We start from the raw sequence: 13,785 nt of genomic DNA, 5'->3' as shown, positions 1-13,785 counted from the left end.
AATCTTTTAACACGATTTAGACAATAAAAGCTGTTTAAATTTTGAGATATATTTTTAGATGTATATGCATAAAAAAGAAGATAAAAAGGTATAAATCATGAAATACGATGTCAATTGTTTCATGTTTAAAAATGGAAGTATGGACTTGTTATTTTTCTCTTCAATGAATTGTTTTAATCATTTAAAATTATTAAATACCTTTTGAAAATTTTTGATAATAAACATACAATATTTTGTTATAAGTAAGAAAGATGTTGAGAAACTAGTAATTAGAAAAAGATAACATTATTCTTGAAGAGATTGAGAGTACAAGAGAAAAATCTAATATGTTTTAAATGTATTATCATTTTAAATTTTTAGCAAGCATTCTAAATTCTAATTTCTAAAAGGGTGATTTGACTTTAAAGAAATTAGACCGGTGATGGAGAAGCATTTCCTTGGTGACCACTCTAAGTCTAGAGGACCCCATTTTGGTGTGTTTATTCTTCGACCCAATAATAATCCATGCCGTAGCTTTCTTAATTGCGTGAAAATCCTGAATTTGGGAAGATGTGCCACAATTCCATTTATGTGATATGATAACTTCCAAATTGATATGTAATAATTTACAGCTGGTTGAGGACTTCAAGCATAGGAGGTGGGTTCCTAATATCCTACGGCCTAAACCTTCAAACTCCCAAAGATTTATCCTATGTATTTTTTTTATGCATATTCTATGTATGTTTGAGTGAGTAAATCAATGAAATTAATTATATAACAGTAGTTTTAGTTAAAGTTAATTTTGAAATGAAAAAGATTTATATTTAAATGTTTTTACTTTAAAATAAGTTAGTAAAAAAATATTTTTTGGCATAGAAACTTATTCTATATATATATATATATATATATATATATATATATATATATATATATTAAAATTATACTTACTTTAAAAAAGTGTATGTATCTCAAACGAGAAAAATTATTATATGCATATCAGCGTATGAAAGTACGAGTATTTGTCATTTCTTTTAAAGATTATACTTCATTTGCATCCATGTGAATAAGTGGAATTGATCAAAACATATGAATAAGATTAAAAAAATACAAAAAAAAGTGTTTAAGAAATCAAGATTCAGCGTGGAAGTAAATGTATGGGCGCGTAATCCCCACATTTGATAAAATATATATATATAATAAAGTTGTCCCCAACAATGTCCATGCACACTCTGTCCACGTCCCCTGAATTGGAAATTCTTTTCTTATTTGGAACGTTGAAGATTTAAGGGACATAAAAGAATTTCACTTTATCCTTTTTCCCTCACACGCACACACGCTTGCACCATTTGTTTGTTTTTTAAAAAGCAAAAACCACCAAATAGTGCCTTTGCCATTGCCCTCTCCTCCTTAATCCACACCGCAACATCAAAAAATGGAAGAAGCACTTTCTCCATCATCGCAGCTTTCTCCTTCTATCTCTCACCTACTTTATCTCCTCCTCCTTTACCTATAAACCAATTAAACAACACTTGATCACAACAACTCTCTTTAGTATATATATTAATCTATTTTTCTTGAGTCATGGGGGCTGGTGTTTCTTCAACTAATAAAGCTGAAAAGGACGGAGGAGGGTCTATTTCTTCGTCATCAAGAGATTCAAGACCCGGTCTTGGTGACTTCCCAGAGAGTTGCATCTCCTCCTTGTTCATGAATCTTGATCCACCCGATATATGCAAATTGGCAAGAGTGAATAGGGCCTTTCATCGAGCTTCCTCAGCTGATTTTGTATGGGAATCAAAGTTGCCACCGAGTTACAAGTTTCTTGCTAATAAAGTTCTTGGTGAAGAAAATATTGCTACTATGACTAAGAAAGAGATTTATGCAAAACTTTGCCTACCCAATCGTTTTGATGGTGGTACCAAAGTAAGTTAATTGATTAATCTTATGCTGTGGATCCAATCCGTTATTAATTTTCAGTGTTTTCCTAACTTTTTTTTAATATAGTTCTTAACCCTTTTTTTTATATTTGTTCCATTCTTGTGTCTGTTATAGGAAGTTTGGTTGGACAAATGTAGTGGGCAAGTTTGTTTGTTCATGTCATCCAAATCCTTGAAGATTACAGGAATAGATGATAGAAGATACTGGAATTATATTCCAACTGAAGAATCCAGGTGAGGGATGAATAGATATTTCAATTCCATGTTTCTTTTGACTTTTGCATTTGACAGTTGAAACTCTCTCTCTCTTGTTTGGTCTTGTTTTTATGATGAAGCTGGATTGAAAATTGAGGTTTTGAAATGTTTCTGGTCAAATATTGTGTCTTGACTCCGGAACCATTTCAATTTGTCTGCCTTTCCCTAGACTTGCTTGTGTTTACAGAAAATTATTAGCTCATTGAAAAGTATTTATTTTCATATTTTTCTTGCTTTATTTAAGGTAGAAATGTTGTTTAAATATATTGTATCTTATTTTTCATGGCGGGACCAAGATTTATAGAGGAGGTTAACCAGAGTTCTTGAAGAATTTGATTAAAGAAATAAAGAATATTTAAAAATAAAGTATTTATTATATTAAAAATATAAAATTTATATTTATTTTGTTAAAATAATTATGGGCATAAGACTTTTTTTTTTACTGCCGAGGAAAATAACATTATGTCATCAGAAGTAAGAGTAGTTTTTGAACAAATAAAAAACGAATAGATTGTGGATCAAATAGAACAATGTATCACTTTACGGAAAAATCCTAATTGAAACATTTTATTTATTTATAAAATAACCGAAAACTATTTATGATACAACAAGCAATGAGAAGAGCAATATGTGCAAAAATATAGTAAAAGACTTAAAAAATAGTTGAGTAAATGTAAATGATATACGGATAGCTCAGAATCAATAATAGTATCTCAAACTTATTTTTAAAAGAAGAAATTCCCTTAAAAAAATTCTACTTTGTTTAATTTAATATTTAACAAGGGGAAAGTGTAATTTGAGCTATGCATATTTCACAAAATGAAAATCCAAACACGTTGAATGCATTAAAATACCATTAAATTATTTAAAATTTAACAAAGGGAAATTGTAATTTGACCTATGCATATTTCATTGCATTAAAATTATACTTGCTTAATATTTAACAAAGGGAAAGTGTAATTTGACCTATGTATATATTTCACAAAATTTAAATCCAAACACGTTGAATGCATTAAAATATCATTATATTATTGATGAAAAGTTATCTCAAAATAATTATTATTTAATGTAAAACGTGTTCGAGACATTTAATCAAAAGAAAAAAAAAATAGAACAAACCAGAATGCTTGTTGAGTTGAACAATTTCTGAGGCACCCCATTTTGCTCATTAAATTACCCATACTAAAAAAATTCCCTTATTAGTTGTACACATGATATTTTCCAGAAATTACGACGGAAGCTTTTACCATAGGTTTAGGTCCTTTAAGATTGGAATTTTTTCAAGAGTGGGCGTTGATTTTAAAAGCTTATGGGCAATGCCATTGGCTATGCCAATTCCATATTCTTATTGAAGTAAAGAAACAAGAGTACCAGCAATCAGTGCTAAGAAAGATGTAACCGGTATTGCTGAAAAGGACTTCTGTTTAAGGGAAAGTGATGTTAAATAATATCTATTATGCCTAAAGCAGAGAAGCAAGGTCATATTCTATTTGTCATTGGCTGCATTGCTTGCAACAAAAGTTTCTTTGGACATTTTTTTATTTATTGCCCGTAGTTGCTTTCCACAAATTAAAACTAAAAAACTAGGGATATATGCGTGCTTTTATCGTTATGCGCATTTTTCTTGGCGTAAGAGCCTCCCCTCAAAGTTATATTATGCTATTCTTTAAAAAGTTATTATTACTTTTATTGGAATATATTCAATTTGTTTTTCGGAAGTAGAACTTTCCGGGATAAAAAAAATCACCTTTTTGTGTGCTTAGGTTGTGACCCCATCAAAAATTACTTTATAAAGATCCGCAATCTAGCATGTGATCTTTTTAACTGTTAGATAGGGATTCCAACTCATAATTTCATGCCTTTTACAAATTTATTTGATTTGATTCTTTGTGATGAACATAGGAATACTTGTTTTAGTTGTTTCAATCTTAGAAAAAATGAAACATATAAGAATACATAAAGGAAAGAAAATTACTTCCATATATTATTCTCACAAATTTATGCACAAATTCTTACTATACCTAATTAAAAATTAAAGTGATTGGCAGAATAGCACATACAAATCATTGTTACCGTATCATTATCATCATGGAAATTAATTTGAAATTATGAAAATGGAAAAGGATTAATCAAATTTGTTTTTTTTTTATTACTATATGGTAATTATTTTGTACGTGCAGGTTCCAGAGTGTTGCGTATCTTCAACAAATGTGGTGGGTTGAAGTGGTCGGGGAGCTAGAGTTCGAATTCCCTGTGGGTAGTTACAGCTTAGTTTTCAGACTCCAATTGGGCAAGGCCTCCAAGAGATTGGGCCGGCGCGTGTGCAACGTTGATCAAGTGCATGGCTGGGACATCAAGCCCGTCCGATTCCAACTCTCCACATCCGACGGCCAGAGTTCACTCTCAGAGTGTTACTTGCGTGGGCCTGGGGAGTGGGTCTACTACAATGTTGGAGATTTCGTGGTGGAAAAGCCCAAGGAGCCAATAAATATCAAGTTTTCATTGGCCCAAATAGATTGCACTCACACCAAAGGTGGCCTCTGCGTAGATAGTGCCATCATTTGCCCAACGGAGTTTAAAGAAAGACTCAAACAAAGTTAGCTAATTGTTATAGTTTACACAGTTTAATTATACAGTTGTGGAAAAGGAAGGAAAAAAAAAACATTGTTTTTATTTTTCTTAACAGAAATTCGGTATTAGTAGAAAGTACTCAAGTAGTAGCCCTCGTTTTTTGGTGGGTTTGAGTGTTCTTTTGCAAATTACGTGTAGGAATGACTAATTTGAAATAATAATGCTAACTCGTGCAGTTATAGAGAGTTTCTTGTTCTTGTTGTAATGTAATTTCTAAGATTTCATTTATAATGCATTAATAGTATAAACATTTTTTACACCATTATTTAATCATTGCCATAATAATATTAACTTTTGTAATGATTTTTTTTTTAAGAGTGATGTTTAGTATGATTTGTAATTTGTTGAGATGACCAGTGGATTTTAACTAACAAGAGATTGTACCTTAAACTACATCCTTTGAACGAGTTGTATGTCTTGAAAACTAAATTGACTACACTGTCTACACATAAAATGTCGTCATGTGATCTGAATTCTAATTGGATATACAAATTTATTTATTTAAAAAAAAATCATCAAATCACAGTTCTGGTGCTGCATGATGTGATTGAATAATTGGGCCACTAAAAAGCAATTTGGTGAGCATCTGTTTCTCTTTTGTTCTTGCAAACCTTTCTATATGAATTTTGTCAAGATGCTGAAGTAGAAGGTCCCTTGAGCTCAACCAAGTTAAAGTTCTTGGCAAGGAGATAAAAGAGGTGGACTATTTTCATATAAACTTCTCCAAGCCATATACCAAATTCTGAGGATGATAAAGTGGCAGTGAAAAAAATTGAACCAGAATGATATAATGAAACTAATAGCTTATCTTAGAGTTGAATACATGATACGAGTAATAAAGAAACTAATACCTTGAGGCGCACTACTTTTCTAATGGCTAATAGCAAGCCAGGCATGAGACACTTCACATCTGTGATATCATGCTTGATAGAGTATACCTGCAGCAATTGATTTGATGATGAAAAAAATAATGCTTCACTGCAAAGATGGAACCAAATTAGGTCAATTCATAGAGGACATACCTCTCCTGGACCAGAGAAGTGAACTGTTGTACTAGAAGGAATGCCTGGAAGGACCATGCTGTGTACACGAATTCCATCTCCTAGGACTTGACCCCTTGCCTTGTGTCACACATAAATGTAAAAAGTTAGATATGTACCTCACTAAGCATATAAAGACTAAAACACAATTGTATTTGCTTTTGTATGAATTGGTACTTAAACTTGAAGGGTTTTCATACTCACCAAGACATCTGTTGAAGGGTCTTCTCTGTTATAGATTTGGCCCAGGTTGGAGAGATTGTTGGCAATTTGGTTTGCATCTGCTGATGGAAGATCCTGTTCACCAAGGCCAATTCAGTATTTTGATTTCACATCTTTTAGATATTTCACCATGTTATCTTAATGTCCCTTTTAACGGTTAATTATGTGATAAAAGGGAAGGCAGATAAAATGAGAGGTGGGAATTCATTCGGATAAAAAGATTAAATTACTCATTTGGTTCATATAGTTTCTTTATTCTTATCTTTTTAATCCCTATAGTTTTGAAGTGATTTTTTTAGTCCATGTAATTTACATTTTAATTCTCTTTTAGTCCTATAGTTTAAAAGTATTATTTTTAGTCTTTAAAATTGATATTTTAATTCTCTTTTAATTTCTATAGTTTGAAAGTGATATCTTTAGTCCCTCTAATTTGTATTTTGATTACCTTTTAGTCCTTGTTACAAAAAAATATAAAAATAATTAGCTACAAATTAGTTATAAATTATCAATTATTGTTTTTATTACAAATTATCTTACGATAAATTAGTTACCAATTACTTGCTAATATTTTTGTAGTTAATTGTAATTGATAATAGGTTAAATTACTTATTTAGTCCCTATAGTTTCACGATTCTTACATTTTTAGTCCTTATAGTTTGAAAGTGATTTTTTTTAGTTTTTATAGTTTACATTTTAATTCTCTTTTAGTCCTTATAGTTTGAAAGTGATATTTTTAGTCCCTATACTTTATATTTTAATTCGATTTTAGTTCTTACCATCAAATATGAGTAATATTATCAATTACAATTAACTAAAAAAATATTAACAAGTAATTCGTAACTAATTTATCGTAAAATAATTTGTAATAAAAAAATAATTGATAATTTATAACTAATTTGTAACTAATTATTTTTATATATTTTTTTGTAGTAAGGACTAAAAGGTAATTAAATACAAATTATAGAAACTAAAAATATTACTTTCAAACTATAGGAATTAAAATATGAACTATAAGGACTAAAAAGAACACTTTTAGACTAGAGGGACTAGAGAATTAAAATGTAAATTATAGGGACTAAAAAAAATCACTTTCAAACTATAAGGACTAAAAAGGTAAGAATCATAAAATTATAAGAACCAAATGAGTAATTTAACCTTGATAATATTACTCATATTTTGATGGTAAGGACTAAAATGAAATTAAAATATAAAGTATACGGACTAAAAAGACCACTTTCAAACTATATGAACTAAAAAATAATTAAAATATAAATTAGAAGGACTAAAAAAATCACTTTCAAAACTATAGGGACTAAAAGAGAATTAAAATGTAAATAATAAGGACTAAAAAAATCACTTTTAAATTATAGGAATAAAAGAAAATAAGAATCATGAAATTATAGGGATCAAATAAATAATTTAACCTATAATATATCTAGGTGCATTATAGCACTTTGCTTTTTTGTAATTTTATTCCTAGGACTTTAGCTTTTACCAAACATATATTAATTTCCTTTTTATTATTTATTTGGTTCATGGAGCAAGCATCCTTAAACAAGATATGATAGATGTCAAACAAGTGAAATGTGTTTTAACACGAAGTTGGATATCAGACTCACACCATTCACATTTGCAGTGGATCTTTACATAGACAAGGACGAATCAAAATCTATGATATTTCATATACCCATTATTGAAAAACGTAAAAAGAAAGAGTAGTCACATGATATATGACGAAATTTACAAGGGAGAATTGTTAAAAGAAAAACAGACATATAAAACATTCTTTAAATGCTTTATTTTCAACAGATTTTATAAAAATAACAATTCTCGTTACTTTGTTTTTCCCCCCACATATAGAAATGAAGATCCAAAAACATTGATACAACAATAAACATAAAAAAGAATCCTTACATTTGCATTAGCCCTAGATTCCACGATTTCGACGTTGCTGTAATGAAAAGAAGCTGAAATCGCAGCTTGTTGCAACAATATTGATCCTATGGAAAGGGTTGGTGCAACCAAGACGCCCTGATATCGAAGTCAAATCATATGCCACAAAAGAAAAAAAATGGCTTACTAACAAGTTTAAAATTCAGACTAATTAAAATGACAACATTTTCTATTCAAATATGGACTGTGGAGTGTGAAATAACCAAACAAACCATAAAATGGAAAAGGTGAACAGAAATAATTTGAAGTAAACATTGTATTGTTCTTATTTGTCTCACCCCATGCTCACCATGCTGGCCTTGTCGCAGAATGCAGATAATGCAGCTACCGTGTCTAATTTGATTTGAGGCACGTAAACTACGCTTTTCATGCCAAATGCTGTTGCCTAATGAAGAATGAGTTGATGTTTAACACTTGGCACATGTGAAACTAGTATCAAAATACAAAGTCTAATGTCACAACTATAACTTCTGAGGTTAGTCTTCAATCTTGTCCTAGTGTCCAACTATCCTAGCTTACAGTCAAAGTTGTGTTTTCTTTTGCTATGAAACATCTCTTTAAAAATACTAATCTAGTACTAAATTTATGGACAAAAGATACACACTTCTATAAACATAAATCATTTATGTATGCTGATGTTAAACTTATTTTTGCTGCCGTAAAAGAATTGAGGTGATACAGAATGCTGTAACTAGCATTCCTTCTAATTAAATTTCTAGCCAGCCAGAAATCAAACCTGTTTTACGTTGTCATATACAGAGGAAGGGTCAGTGAAATCAACTACAACTCCTGCTGCCTTGGACTGCAAATTGCCATCCAAAACGTCATTCAAGAAAACAGATTAAGGAGAGAAAAAAAATACCAAGTTTGTTATTGATTCACATCACCTGAGATATAGAGCCCAAAATCATAGTAAGGTCATTTATTATGGGTATTTCAAGGGGCTCTTCCATGCCACATATCTAGAAGAATTGAAAACAATCTAAAAATAGATTAAAGACAATATAAGAATTAGGTTGGTTTGGCTAATGACACCAATGGCAAAAAAAAAAAAAAAAAAAAACCTTTCCAATATCTTCCCCAACATGACAAGTATCCACCGCTCCTGCAACCTCCATTCCTCTGGCCTTAGTCACTGCCACTACTGCTGCCCTTCCTATTTCCTTGGTTGCTCCATTAATCACAACCTGTTCCACAAAGGGTGTGTTGCAAATAGCAATGCGAAGCACTTTGTAGCTTAATTTTGTGCATTGAATTAAAGAGTATTGCACTTCATTTCAGCTTATACCTTAATATTGTTTTGTGTAGGCTGTGCTGAGCAAAAAATGAAACGTTTCCTCCTTCTGTTGACATTCTTAGAATTCAACAAGCTGGTGGAATGAAACTGGCAGCTTAAGGAGGCCATGGCTACTCAAGAGTGAAGCCTCTCTGCCCAAAAGAAGATAAGAGTATATATATATTAGGTGACCATATTGCATAAGCATGGTAGAGTTTTGATAGATAAGGTGTTTGGGTTTTTATGGCCCTTAATTGGAGTGGATATAGTGACACATTTTGTCAGACATGCCAACAGTGCCCATGTATTAATGAAATGGGCAATAAACCAATGAGGCAGGTCCCTGCTAGACAAAATGTGACGTCAGTATATTATTCTCATAAATTTATGTACAAATACTTACAAGAGTTGCTACATCTAATTCTAAAAGTTCATCAACGATTTTGTCAAAGATAACACTAGGACTGAGTTCATAGTTAATGAAAAATTAAAATTAATGACAGAATATAAGAGCAAAGTTTCATTTGTTTTGGACATTTGAGTACAATATAATGCATGAACCTTCTTTACTGCATAATCTACACTTCTTAAGGTTTGAAAAGAAGACTGCGTACACATAAGGGAACATAAAAAAAGTATTTATGAAATGTGGATCTAAGATAATATGGTTAGTTTAGCCAAGCTACGAACTAGTGAAGAGAACTAATAGCTAACTAGAGATATCTTGAACAGATTTGCTGCATAATTGGAATCTAACAGCCTGGAGACATGCTATCTAAAAATAAAAGTCTTGGGTCAAATCGAACATGCTAGATGAGTTTTAGTTCAATGAGATGAGTGAAAGTTTCTGCACCTCCATATTTTTTTTCATCCACCCAATTGCATTATGGAAAGCCCAATCCGTAGTGTAAAATTATATTACATTGGACTTTCCCTAATGCAATGGGGTGCAGGGAGCAAAATTAGTAGGCACAGGAAGCAATAATCCAATGAGATTCGGTAATATTGATGGAAACAAAAAAGTCCAATGAGATTCTGCAAGTTGTAAGAAAGGCCACTACAATAAACTGTGTTTTTCTTTTGGTTCGTAGTCATTCAAAAAGGGGAATTGTTATTCTTACCACCTAAATTTCTATTCTTACTCCCTGAAAATTACCCCTCCTCCATTCCGTACACCCCTTTCCTTCCCCTTCCACCCTCACATGGTTGCAACAAAATTAGGAATCTGTTATGTTGGAAACACAACAAAATCATAACTTTGTTTTGTATTTGACATAACAAAAATGGAACTGCATTTTTGTTATAGTATATTGGTTGTGAAAAATTAAAAATGAAAAAATATGTTTGTTGTATAATAAATTAAAATGGAAACTTTCTGTTGTAATATATGGGGGTGCGAAATAATTTTTGCTTTTTTTTCACCATCCTATATTAAAACCGAAATATGTATCCGTTGTATATTTTATACAACAAAAATATAATTCTGTTAAAAGGGAATTTTTTGAAGAAAAAAAAATTGAAGCACATGGAGGGTGAAAATAGAAAAAAGCAGAATGAGAATAGTAATTCCCTTAAGAAAAAGTCTTTTACAATTCTGAAAAAGAAGGCCGAATATTCTCGGTCCAAAACAAATGTGCAAAAGATTTTGCTAAAGAACTGTTAATGTAGCCTGCTGTAGACTATTTTTATTTTTAAAAAAAGAAAATTATATAAGAATCTAACCTGTAACTTTAATTTTATTTTAACCAAAATTCATATTTATCTCCAGAAGTATTATGGCAAGTGATTGACATACAATATACTTCTTTTTAAGAAGAAGTTGCAAGTATTTTCATATTTGAGTGTTGATCCAATCCAAATCCATCGTGTGTTAATACACGGCAACGTCCAATTCGAATTTGAAGTCCTTTAGTTATTTTAAAAATAAAATCGTGTTGGTTTTATTCTAACATATATTCTGATCGATCTAAACAAGTTGGTGCATGTTGATTTGATTTCCCATCACGTCTATTCCTTTTTGCCGCCGGTGTTGTGGACATGAATGTATGTATGGATAACTATATGCTTCAAAGTCTTCCGACGTTATCAAGAAAATAAGTTACACGCAGGACACTGCTTTTCCTCTTTCAAAGAAGAAGATAATTAAAGACCGCTTCTAGCTAGCTAGATTCTTATTTAAAGTCACGTATATGATATATAAGAATAAGATAAACAAATCAAACATAATTAATTAACACATGTTATATATACACTTTCATAAGCTAATATATAAAGAACAATATGGTCGAGTAATTAGACAGAACTTCACTTGGCGAATTTTATTTTTTTCACGACTGTACATGCTTATTTTCTTTTTAGTTATATAATATAATCATATAAATATGGATGGATATATAAGAAAAATGTGAGCACGTGGAACGTGAATTTTCTATTTATTTTAGTAATAAAGGCAAAATGATGCATGCATCGTGTTCAGCCGACATTAACCTTAGTAAGCTTATATGTCAAGCTTTGCTTCAATGTGCGGAAACACTCAGCATATGTTGGTGACATTTCAACATATTATATGAATACTAATATTTGATAGCCAAGCTACAATCCACATAGTGCTCTCGAGTTATTCTAATTGGAATCCTGTGTATGCGTGTGCGTGAGAAAGATCGCCATTGAGCGAATAGTCGAATACATATCCTTATCCTATATGTATATGTGTGAAATAAATTAAGAAAACAAGTGTTTCTGCTTTCTTTGTTCAACGAATATTTTAATCATGCTTTTAAATCCAATAAGTAGAAGGGAAGTCAACTAAAACTTATCCTTAGGTCACACTTTATTGCCGAAGTCAATTTTTAAATTGCGCATTTCACGAACAGTTATTTGATAATAAAAAAATAGCCCTCTTATTTCTCTGGATATTCATGACATTGGATCTATATGGATAATAAATAGTTTATTCAATATTAAACTTCAACTGACAAATTTTTCTTATTATTGATCGCCAAAAGTTGTTTGCAGTGAAAAATATCATTGGTACGTAATATATAATTTTCTATCGACAGCTTAATGACATTGGATCTATATGGATCAATTAGTTTATTCGATATTAAACTCTTATTAATGAGAAAGAACTTGTGGCACCACAAGAAATTTCGTTAATATTGATGGCCTAAAGTATTTTTAGTGGCCAAATGAACTATCATATAGGCAATATATAATTTTCCATAATATCCGTCAAAAACAAATGTGTCAGCTTAAATATATTAGAATAGATATTTATTGATCATACCTTAAATATATTTGTCTTTTGGAAAAAAAAATACCTATTAATAATTCACATTTTTTATGATTAAATTGAAGTTTCACTAGTAATTTAACAACTGAATTGTGGGTAAATTGCTCTACATCATATGCTCACTAAGGGATGATATTTACGTACTATCATGTCATTGATAATTACCGGTGAATATACATTCTCACTAATTACGGATAATTAAAGAGACATTTGTTTTAAGGCATGATACTATATTGTTAGGAATATTTGAAAATGTGTTTGGTTAAATTTTAATATTTCTAAAAATATTTTTAAAATTTAAAATAATGAAAATAAAAAATAAAACTTGAAATAAAAGTTATAAGTGTGTTAAAAATAACTTCTTCATTTTCATGTGAATAACAATGAAGTAAATCATGTTATTGTAACTATTTTTCAAGAGAATGAAAAATATTCTTGCTGTTTTAAGCTCAATTTCAATATTTAAGCCTTACCGTTTTCTTTAAAACACATCTCAACATGTTAAAGTAAAATGATTTGTATAAACTATTCTTAATCTCAATTTGTAAAAGATGTTTGACTATTTTGGTTTTTCAAAAGTATTCTTTGTCTGGAAGTAATCATCTATATATATATATAAAGGGGATATAAGTCTGTATAACTATTTTTTGTTTCTCCATTTTTTACACCATTTCATCTGTAATCATTTAGAAGTAGTAATAATAATTCATCCTCTTTAATATTTGTTTTTTTTGTGGTTTTATTTTATCCCTTACTTCTATCCCAATAAGTTAATTTATATCCCAACACCACATCATTATACATATTAAAATTGACTTATTAATCGAAATCAAGTAATCACCCATTAATCACTCTTTATTATTTTATTTATATCTCATCTTTTATTTTAATTTTTCCAACTATTTGTATCTACAATTATCTATTTATAGTGAGACATAAATTGAGGATGAGAATTAAAGAAGAAGGTTTGTGGTGTGGGGGAACGGTTATGCTGTAGAATTGACTTTTTTTCTGACATTGCTGATGGCATGAGCACGGTACAAAATTCTAAGGAATTAATTTTTTTTCCGATTTTTTTTATTCTAACTCATTCTTATACATCTTTTTATATTTTATTTCCTTTGTTTGTTATTAATTCCTGATTTAATTAATTTAAAAGATCTTTCATGGGATATAAAGTTAAAAATTATCATTATTTAC

At 30.3% G+C, this 13,785-nt stretch overlaps 2 protein-coding genes across 5 annotated transcripts; one reads left to right on the top strand and one right to left on the bottom strand.

Moving 5' to 3' along the window:
- The first annotated feature begins 1,205 nt into the window (after positions 1-1,205).
- LOC114403807 (F-box protein PP2-A13-like) lies at positions 1,206-5,067 on the top strand. Its single transcript, XM_028366980.1, has 3 exons — positions 1,206-1,902; positions 2,032-2,150; positions 4,352-5,067. Exons 1-3 carry the CDS (start codon positions 1,561-1,563, stop codon positions 4,770-4,772), a joined length of 882 nt encoding a protein of 293 aa, XP_028222781.1. The 5' UTR covers positions 1,206-1,560; the 3' UTR covers positions 4,773-5,067.
- A 96-nt stretch (positions 5,068-5,163) lies between these two features.
- LOC114403806 (dihydrodipicolinate reductase-like protein CRR1, chloroplastic) lies at positions 5,164-9,486 on the bottom strand. Of its 4 annotated transcripts, XM_028366975.1 has the most exons (10): positions 9,306-9,485; positions 9,082-9,204; positions 8,905-8,979; positions 8,754-8,819; positions 8,307-8,402; positions 7,979-8,095; positions 6,047-6,139; positions 5,825-5,923; positions 5,654-5,740; positions 5,164-5,544 (listed from the first exon to the last, which is right to left on the bottom strand). In XM_028366975.1, the coding sequence occupies exons 1-10, from the start codon at positions 9,420-9,422 to the stop codon at positions 5,512-5,514; spliced, it is 906 nt and encodes a 301-aa protein (XP_028222776.1). In that variant the 5' UTR covers positions 9,423-9,485; the 3' UTR covers positions 5,164-5,511. The 4 variants fall into 4 exon arrangements, with proteins under 4 accessions (XP_028222776.1, XP_028222777.1, XP_028222778.1 ...); XM_028366976.1 differs by lacking the exon at positions 8,754-8,819 and having other exon boundaries at positions 9,306-9,486; XM_028366977.1 differs by lacking the exon at positions 8,307-8,402 and having other exon boundaries at positions 9,306-9,484.
- Between the last annotated feature and the right edge of the window lie 4,299 nt (positions 9,487-13,785).

Source organism: Glycine soja, chromosome 20 (assembly GCF_004193775.1).
Source record: "Glycine soja cultivar W05 chromosome 20, ASM419377v2, whole genome shotgun sequence".
NCBI classification, from domain to species: Eukaryota; Viridiplantae; Streptophyta; class Magnoliopsida; order Fabales; family Fabaceae; genus Glycine; species Glycine soja.
Note: the sequence above shows the minus strand (reverse complement) of the source record. Positions and strands in the feature narration are given on the sequence as shown.

Bases quoted from the DNA above. Each gene is read 5' to 3' on its own strand.
- LOC114403807 (XM_028366980.1), top strand. From the start codon at position 1,561: ATGGGGGCTGGTGTTTCTTCAACTAATAAAGCTGAAAAGGACGGAGGA. The intron at 1,903-2,031 runs GTAAGTTAATTG...TGTCTGTTATAG, and splicing joins GTTTTGATGGTGGTACCAAA to GAAGTTTGGTTGGACAAATG. The intron at 2,151-4,351 runs GTGAGGGATGAA...TTGTACGTGCAG, and splicing joins ATTCCAACTGAAGAATCCAG to GTTCCAGAGTGTTGCGTATC.
- LOC114403806 (XM_028366975.1), bottom strand. From the start codon at position 9,422: ATGGCCTCCTTAAGCTGCCAGTTTCATTCCACCAGCTTGTTGAATTCT. The intron at 8,820-8,904 runs GTGATGTGAATC...GGCAATTTGCAG, and splicing joins TTTTGGGCTCTATATCTCAG to TCCAAGGCAGCAGGAGTTGT. The intron at 8,096-8,306 runs GTGAGCATGGGG...CTTCGATATCAG, and splicing joins TCTGCGACAAGGCCAGCATG to GGCGTCTTGGTTGCACCAAC.